This window comes from Hippoglossus hippoglossus, chromosome 15 (genome assembly GCF_009819705.1).
Source record: "Hippoglossus hippoglossus isolate fHipHip1 chromosome 15, fHipHip1.pri, whole genome shotgun sequence".
Lineage (NCBI taxonomy): Eukaryota > Metazoa > Chordata > Actinopteri > Pleuronectiformes > Pleuronectidae > Hippoglossus > Hippoglossus hippoglossus.
The window spans coordinates 18,982,541-18,991,922 of record NC_047165.1 but is presented as its reverse complement, the minus strand read 5'-3'; the positions used below and the strand labels follow the sequence as shown (position 1 = coordinate 18,991,922).

The 9,382-nt window shown below is 41.9% G+C and overlaps 1 protein-coding gene across 1 annotated transcript; it reads right to left on the bottom strand.

Annotated features, from left to right (window-relative positions):
• Positions 1-4,342: 4,342 nt before the first annotated feature.
• Positions 4,343-8,345, bottom strand: LOC117775246 (cytochrome P450 1B1). Its single transcript, XM_034608212.1, has 3 exons — positions 8,097-8,345; positions 6,978-7,982; positions 4,343-6,396 (listed from the first exon to the last, which is right to left on the bottom strand). Exons 2-3 carry the CDS (start codon positions 7,970-7,972, stop codon positions 5,778-5,780), a joined length of 1,614 nt encoding a protein of 537 aa, XP_034464103.1. The 5' UTR covers positions 7,973-7,982; positions 8,097-8,345; the 3' UTR covers positions 4,343-5,777.
• Positions 8,346-9,382: the final 1,037 nt, after the last annotated feature.

Here is a 9,382-nt window from a genome sequence, read left to right as displayed (position 1 = left end):
AGGTAATGGTGGAATATTTGATGTTAGTCATTCCAGATTATTATGTGAGTTTGTTGTCAGTCTTGTGTGATGCATGTTGTATGAAACCTTAAGTTTTGTTTATTTTGGAGATTTGTTTTTGGGGATTCTTCTTTTTCTATCATTGTAAAGTCTTAACTATATTTAAGATTACTCTTATTAAGGATTACTTTAATTGTAAGAATTAGAAGAAGGGTTTAAATTTGTCACTTTACAGATTTTTCAACCAGCAATATGAATGTATTTCCTTTTTTTTTTTTTTTTTTAATGCCAAAGCAAAACATTAATGAAGACTATCTGAAATATAATACACTACATATAGATTATACTGTACAGTCATAGGCAGTGTGCTGTAACTGATAATTGTTACTGGAGTCTATAAGTAAATCTGTGCTGTCCTGATTGGAGTTATCAGATTCTCATTTTCTCGCTTGTTTGAAAACAGGAGCTTGTTTGTGCGAATACCCTCTCACTAAAGGTTATATCATCAGTAACTTGTAATTGAATCTAATGTGATTTTTATTTTATTATAGACTAAATTGATCTTGATCCATAATCAACAACAAAGCAAAATGTATCGAGCAGGCTCCTGCATGAGTATGAATGTTTGTGGAGTTTTCCCTTTCGCTTTTTTCCCCAGACTGCACATTTTGTGCCAGGCCATTTGGGAATTAGCTACTGGATCAGATTCAGGCCAACGTCTCACCAGTCTGGTCATGTTTCAGAATTTTTTTCCATGGTAGAGCCACTCTAAATAGGTGCCTCCCAAATGAGCACGGGTGTTTGTTTATGCAGTCATGAAAACTTCAACCCACCACAACTGACTTTATTCGCACTTCAATCAAACCTTTCAGTTGACACAGCTGCAAAACTCACATCAGTTTTTTCTTAAATATGAGGGAAACTTTTATGTTTGTTCACTGGCATCATAAGGTACTGTGTCTGATTGCATCTCATCTTGATTGTCTGTGCATGCTTTTGCGTACAAGACAAGACGTCTTGTACGCAAAAGAGTTTGGTTTTCTCATGACGTCCAAATACCAGAAAAATAAACAGGTAGATGCCATTTGTCTTGAACAGGTGAAAAGCACCAGCCTCCTTAGGGGCTTTCTGTCTATATGCCACTTTTTCTTAGTCTCAGTCGCTAAGAATGGCAAAAAAAAGATATAATTAAGAATAATAATAGTTATAAATTGTGTATAGAAAACATAGTTACAATGTGCTTTACAAGTTAAAAGTGAAGAATTGAGGTCAAACAATTAGAAGCATTTTGAACATCACACAGTATTAGACAACAGTAGAACAAATATGAGAATACAAATATTACAGGTTAGAAAAGAGTAAAAACAAAGTTAAGTACATTTTCATTCTTAATGTCATTCCAATCAGAGCCTGATTGAGGGACTTAGTTTATTTGCTAGAGGTAGATGAGAAGATTAATATCATTCTATACCATACTGCAAATTCTTTGTATTTATTTTAAGTAATAATAAACTGTTTGGTAAAAAGTTTAAGAACTGCACGTTGCAGAGCAATTTAGCTGCAAACTGAAGCAAATTTTATTATTAAACTTTGTTTTTGTAACTTTGAAAGTCAGAAGATATAGTGTGTTAGTGAGCTACTGATTTGCAGAATTAATATTTAAGGGAGACATATGCTTGTATTCAGGTTCATAATTTACATTATATTACATGCAGGTTCACATGCTCATCACTTGCTGCAGCTCCTCTTTTCAGCCTCGGTCTAAAACACTTTTTAGCTTCATCTTAAATTCTCAATCTGGTCAAGCCCTTTGGTCCGGGTTGTCTTGACCTTTGACCTTTGATATCACGTCACACAAGGTCGAGTCTGCAATAAACCTAACCCCTATCCATCCAAATGTCTTTGGACTGTGGGAGGAAGCCACTGTACCTGGACAAAACCCACGCAAACATGGGACGAACATGCAAACTCCATATAGGCCAAACCAGAGCCTCTGAGGCGACAATGCTAATCACATTACTTATGATTTATCTTAACTGAAAAAAGAAAATTATTTACCAACCCCAAAAAAGTAAATAAATGGGCCTTAATTAAGGTTTTTCAAATAACAGTAATCAATTATCTTAATAAAACTTTAAATTTTGTTTAAATAGAAACTAATTTTATCGGTGTCTCACCAAGTGAAGTATTTTTTTCGAATTGGTTCAACAATTTTCTTTGCATAGTGAGAATAGTGTTTATCAGTCCTGTGCTGACATTTCATAACTCCTGTTTCATTCCTGAGCTCCTATCAGCCTCCCAGTAACCTCTGCACAATCTTGCTCACCTTCATTCAGATCTTCATGTATCCTTCCGTTCACACACTGAGCTCAACTATGCTTAAGTTACACAACTCCTGCTCAACAGCTGAAGCAGCTTGTTGTGAGTGTGTGCTGCATGTGAGCCTGTTTCATCCTCAGCCAGTGCAGGATACGAGCTTAAATGCAGAGATCCACACTAATCTTGTTAATGTGCTCTTGACAGGTCTAAGCTGTAATGACACAGGATTTGTCTCACCACCTCTTCATGCAATATTTTATCTTTCTCAGCGCTGGCTTATTCACCACAGCCCTTCTTACCATGCGTGTCCGCCAAACTTAGTCAATGCACCTGCTTAACTGTGCAACGCGTGACGCTTCTCTTGTCATTTTCAATCAGCGTGCACTTCCAATTTTTGTGGTTTAGTGTGAGTGAGGGTTCCGTGATTTGCAGAATGAAAGCTCGTGCTGTATATCTGCTTCCCGCTGCAGCTTCCTGTAACACAAGGAGGGAAACGCAACAAAAGCAACACCCCCTGAAGCTTGATATTGTCTGGAATTATTACCCAAGTCATCATCCCACTGAATCCGACCTATTAACCATGACATTGTCAGTGTCTCTGTACTCTTTAGCTCATTATTGTTTGATGATCTGTCAGCTCAGCCTCCGACTCCGTGTTTCACCCAAAAGGTGCAGAAACAAACTTGTTTTCCTTCCCATTCCTAAAGGTTATGCTTGGAGTGCTGCCACACATGACTTCACTGGCACTATTTAGTCTTCAGTTTTAATTCTCTATAAGTAAAAAAGAAAAAAGGAGGGGGGAGGCCGGGTTAGAGCTGTATCAGTAATCATCTGCTGCAGTTCTATCTGAATTTGTCACGCACTCTGAAAGTTGTCTGGCTGGCCGGCTCTCGCTGATCAAGTACAGGATGTTCTGGCAGGGTGAGCTAAAAACGCTGTGCAGGGAAAGGGATCTCCCAAACACTTCCCCTTTGTTCCCACCTGACCAGGCACGACGCCAACAGTTGCATTTGTATTTAGGAGCTCACAGCGAGACTGTTAAAAACGCTGATCGGCCTCACATCTGTATCAAAGATTTTGAACAAACCAACGGGAATATATATACGGTGGCTAATCCTGATTCTATTGCAGACGATTTTCTCTGCTTGGTGATATCACATGCGTTGTTATGTGACCTGTTTTTCACCTTTTAACCATTCAAAGAAATAAATGACATCAGTGAGAGACCGGGATAGTTAAAGTGTCTGTTTATTACAATATTTCAAACAAACTTTCAGGCAAGTGGCTTGAGGAAATACTCAGAAGAGCAAAATTCACAGCTGCAGTTATGTGTGTAGTCCAAAGCTTAAAGAACCTCAATGCCAGACTGAGCGGTAATAAATGTTGGGTCACCTTCAACCTTTCACTCATCTAAGTTTAGTTCTTTAAAAAGAAGAATTTGAGGTAAAGATAGTGTACAGTTTGGATGTGAGGTATTTCTTGGGTTTTAGCTTTTAAACTTTATTTGAATGCCAACACTTAGGTACAGTAACCCATGTCAACATGCTGGGTTCACCAGTACACTTGGATCTTATCACTTTGTCTAACGAGGAGGCCAACATGTCAGAGCCGTAGATTCATTAGACTCCATAAAATCTAAATGTTGTGTTCAAATGGATTAGATCCCCATATAATTCACAACAGATCTATTGAAGTCACGTGATATTTTGAAGAATAACCACTTGTGGCTCCATGACACACGTCGAGGTGCAGCCTGGACACGTCGTCAGTGATCAACCTGAGGTCATCAGGTGTTTCAGGTCTTAACTTCAGGCCCTGTCCAGTTAGCGCACGACACCACTCATCCCGTTTCCTCGACCAGAGCCAGTGGGAAGACCTCTCATTGTTAGATCTTCCTCCAAGGTGTTGTTTTCACCCCTGTCTGTTTTAGGTTAGTTGTTTTTGTTTGTTTTTTAGCAAGATTACACAGAAATGCAAACAACTTTCCCAAAAACCTGGTGGAAGGATCCAGATCAGGGGGATGGATCCAGGAATTTTCTTTCACTTTCTTTAACATCAGGTATATTTATTGGACTGAATCTATGATTGTGTGAAATTTGTTGCAGCTTGATTTGAATTGAAATCGGGCCTTGGCGGAAGTGTGGACTCTACTGGGTGATACTCTAGCTCCAAATCACTTTGGTCGTAAGCTAACAAACGCTCAAATCCAAGACTTTACAGTCAGTGCGTCAGTCTCGCTGAGACAGCAAATGCATGAATGTTTCTGTAAATATAACAACATGAAGACCAAATAATTTGGTTACTGGCATCTTGAGTATGGAAATTAAATGATGGGTTACGGGCAAAAAGGTTTTCCAGAGAACAGCATCCTCAAAATACATAGTTAAACCAAAAAAGAGCCAAAATAACAGTGATAGAATATTCATCTGTCCATATAGGTGCATGCACCAACAGAGCAGTCCTTGCAGCAGCTCTGGTGTACCCTTTACACTCCTGTCAAACAATGACTACAGTAAGTATTAGAATATATGACTGTACAAAGCATTGTAGCTAAAACAGTATGATGAATTTCACAGGCCTTACTCCTGAGTAACTATGATATATTATATAGATATTTTAATAAATCTAGAAATATAAGTAGTTTGTTAGTAGACATGAGCATATTCACCTGTTCATGTAGATTCACTTACTGGTCTGGCATCTAACCTGACATAGAAATCTTAAAACTCCAGTATTGATTGTTTAACCTTCAAATATCACATTTTTTTTGTTTGTTTTGAGAAGTTGTGAATGGCATTGAAAGGATCTGGAATAAAAAGTGAATAAAACTGGTGGCTAAATTAAAGGGATTCATGAAAAGCGTAAAGTTTGCAGACTCGAGGTCTTATTTTTATCTGACTGCAAAAAAAAATGCTAAGAGAGAGCATGACAACACCATGAAGTCCCCAATAAATTCCTCAGCGATGGCATTCACACCAAAATCGCAAGGTTTGCGTTCCTGCAGCTGTTGGGACTTGTAAGGCCTGTTTGCCTGCGTCGAGGCTGAGGCTGTTTGCTGGTGATGTGCAGCTGACTGGAGTCCTCCGCCTTGATGAATCAAAAGAAAATGCTATGCTTCCTAAGTGCTTTGTCAGATTGCGTTTGATGTAGGAGGAGATTCACTCCAGGTGAACTGCTGCTTGTATGAGACGTTGCGTGTCTACACTACACGCCATGTCTCCTGTGAAACACATCTGTTTCCGTCTGGCACTGCAATACTTAGAAATCAGTAATCGGTGATGACAACTGTTAAATCACTCTCAGCTCAATGTTACATCCAAAACAACATTAGAGGAAAATAATTTATCCTCAGATTTTAGGTTATAAATACAGTTCAGCCCACAAACATGAGCTACACAGTCTACACAAGTCTTTCTTGTTTCAGCCTTCATTTTTAATGCGTATGTTTTTTATTTTATTCAGTTTTTGTTTTGTGAGTCTGATGAGGGCTCGCCTTTGACCTCCTCAGCACTTACGTTCCCCGTAGCCTCGTCTAACAGCGACATATCTCCACGCAGAGATACTGCTATGGAGAAGGCGTGAGGTTTCAGAGTCAGACCATAGTTGTAGTCTAGTTTGAGCGGCCTGGCCGGGTCCGCGGTGATGTGGCACTGGTGGGCGATGAGGGCGGTGAAAAGGAACAGCTGCAGCTTGGACAGCTCCTCGCCGATGCAGCGCCGCTTGCCCAGCGAGAAGATGAGCACGCTGCTGGTCAGGTCCTTGTTCAGAGCACCATTCTGGTCCAGGAAGCGCTGGGGGTTGAAGGTCTCCGGGTGGGACCACAAGGCTGGGTCGTGGTTGATGGACCACTGGTTGATGAAGATGACCGTGTTCTTTGGTATGTTGTAGCCCATGATGGAGGTGTCCGTGATGGTGGAGTGTGGGATGGTGAGGGGGACGAAGCTGGTGAAGCGCATCACCTCGTAAACGAAGGCCATGATGTAGGGCAGCTGCAGCTGGTCCTCGATGGAGGGGAGTCGGGTGCGGTCCACCACCTTATCCACCTCCTGCTGGATACGTAGCTGCATCTCAGGATACCTGTGTAGACAGTGAGCATGTTTTAGCAACTGGACATTACATGCATGTCTTCTTAATCTCAATCAGCGATGTAAGACTGTGGTAACAGAGGACAAGCATCATGGCATTTTATCAGAGGACCAAATTTATTTTCCCTTCCTCGCCCAACTCTTCACATTGTTGTGGAAACCTTCTAGAATTACTGTATCTTCATTTAAAACAGGAAGCTCAGGCTGGTGTTGAATTACAGCAGCCGGTTTTATTGTTTAATCCAAGGGCACTGATTGGATTAAACAATTAAGCAAGATTAGAAAATGAACTCATGTTAAATCTGGCAAAGGTCTTTGATACTTGTATAGTGAAAACGCTGACTTGGCACTTCATTCCCTCTCACTGGTGTGCAGTTACAGTTCTTTATGTTCTGCTGCCAGTACCTGCCTGTGCCTCAGCTCCACCACATATACTGTTACATAACACTACCCAGCTTCCTCAAGTGTGGAGCCTCAGCTGCCTGGTTCACTGTCTGCTGGTATCTTCATGTTGGATAGTATGTGGTCAGGGTATTCAAGTGTTCTGTGTGAAATACAAGAAAAGTTACTTACTTGATGAGTATGAGGACGATCCACTGCAGAGCTGTGGACAGAGTGTCTTGACTTGCTCCAAATATATCTCCCACAGTGGGACTCACGTAGTCCTTCCCTCCTGTGAGTTCAGTCTTATCTCCCAGTTTGTCCAGCGCCACAATAAAAGCATCCGTCATGTCCCTGATGATGCTCGACTGGATTGTTTTCCTGTGCTCACTGACTTTATCACGGATAAACACGCCAAACTCCAGATTCAGCTTCTTGAAGTTGTCAAACATGGTTTTGATGGGGTTGGGGAAGTACTGGAGCCAGGGCATCACGTCCACGATGCTCCCTGCGCCCACAGTCCGGGTGAACTGGTCGTTCCTGCCCACCACCTGCCGAAACTCCTCGTCCTCGTACGAGTACCTCTTCCCGAAGCACACCGCGCTCATGATGTTCGCCGTGGACACCACCAGATAGGTCATGGGCTGGAAGAAGCGGTGCTGCTTGGTCTTGACCACGAACAGTTGCAGCAGCTCCCTGAACTCGCACAGGACGTGATGCTCGAAAGTCTGTTTAGTGTTCGTGTTCCCGGTGGAAAACATGCGCACGGTGGACTGCGCCACTCTGCGGTGCACCTTCCACCAGTCCGTGAAGGGGCCAAAGGCGAGGCTGTCCCCGTTGAAGACGTACTTGAAGGAGGCGAAGTCCGGTCTCCCTGCGAATTCGGTTCCCTGCTTGACGAGCGCCTGCTTGATGGAGTCCCCGTTCAGCACCACCACGGTGCGGCTGCCCAGTCTGATCTGGAACACGTTGCCGTACTTCTGTGCCATGCGCGTAAGGTACAGGTGCGGTAGGTTGCCGAGTTGCGCCGCGTTGCCGATGAGCGGCCAGGCGAGAGGACCGGGCGGTCCCGGGACCGAGCGCTCCCCGAGCCACCGCCACAGGTGGAGGGAGAAGAGCAGAGTCACGCAGGACAGTAACAAAGCTCTGAGAGTCGCAGGGTCGATCCCCGCCAGTGTCACATCCATGGTGGGGATCCTGCAGCGGGGGTGTCACAAAAACATTCACATTAGATGCACAGGTCATTAAAGGTAAAGCTCTGGCTGTACAGTATCATTTAAAGCAGTTCTGGTGAATAAGGTCATTAATTACCTAGATATGTCCTGGATTCATCGGCTTGAGCGATTCCCCCCCAAATATTTACTGGTGATTTCGTTTCCCCCAAAAATAAAATAAAATAAAGAGAAATAAAAAATGAATGGACTACATTTTATCCATCAAAATATGTAGTTATTACTCTGAAAAATCTCCCCAAAACAACAGATAGAAAACCAACCAGATGAAAACAGTCATTCAGAGTGTGTGCAGCCTGTTGAACATCCACAGTGTGTGGGTGTGTGTGTGTGTGTGTGTGTGTGTGTGTGTGTATGTATGTATGTGAGCTGTCCGAAGCCTGTCCAGGCTTTATAGCCCCACTGCGCCGAGTCAAGTCATTTATCCGCGCACAGGCGCAGCATCACGGCCCGTCCGCACCATGCGTGTGCCCGAGAGAGCCCAGTCACGGTGGGCAGGGTTGCTGCGGAGGGTGTCACCCCACACACCCAACATCACCACCTCCCTCATCATCCTCCACCCACCTCCTTCTCCTGCTGTCTCCCTCCCTCACAGGACTCACTGTAAATGGAAGCTCCGGTTGTGCACAGTCAAAAAAAACTATATATATATTGTATATAAACTGTTTTTTAGAGATCTGTCCAACTTAAATCATGGTTTAAAATAATAGGAAACGCTGCTGTATTCTGTATAAACTGTCAACAATGATTATGATTATGATTATTGTTATTATTATTATGATGATGATGATGATGATTATTATTATTATTATTATTACTGGCAGCCCCCAGTTATTAGTCCAGACTAGAAGTCTCCCTGCCTTTTATCCTCTGAAGAATTTCCCTCTCATCTTTAATGAAAACAAACCTTATTGAAACTCATGTTTCCATAGCCGACGATACATTGTCTTATGGAAAATTGCAAATACAATATTTTCATTTTTTAGTTTGTTAAAATATATGTTATGTTATTATAATAATAATAATAAATAATAATTATTATTATTATTTGTTATTATTGTTATATTTTTTAGGAGCTGGTTATACCTTTATCAGTATAGTAGCACTATAAAGCACACAAGCACACATGTACATGTGCTCAATCATGAACAACAACAATACAAATTGTAAGACTTGTTACTATTATTATCACTATAATTTAAATAATTATTATTATTTCAGTTATTTCAAATTGTTCATATCCATTTTTACATGGCTTCCTCATCAATAAAGGCTCGGAGTCACAGTGCTTGTGACAACATGCGGAGCCGCCTGCGGGGAGGTAATAATCCACGACATGTACCAGTCAGCGGAGTTCAACCTTTT

Bases quoted from the DNA above. Each gene is read 5' to 3' on its own strand.
- LOC117775246 (XM_034608212.1), bottom strand. From the start codon at position 7,972: ATGGATGTGACACTGGCGGGGATCGACCCTGCGACTCTCAGAGCTTTG. The intron at 6,397-6,977 runs GTAAGTAACTTT...CTGTCTACACAG, and splicing joins ATCGTCCTCATACTCATCAA to GTATCCTGAGATGCAGCTAC.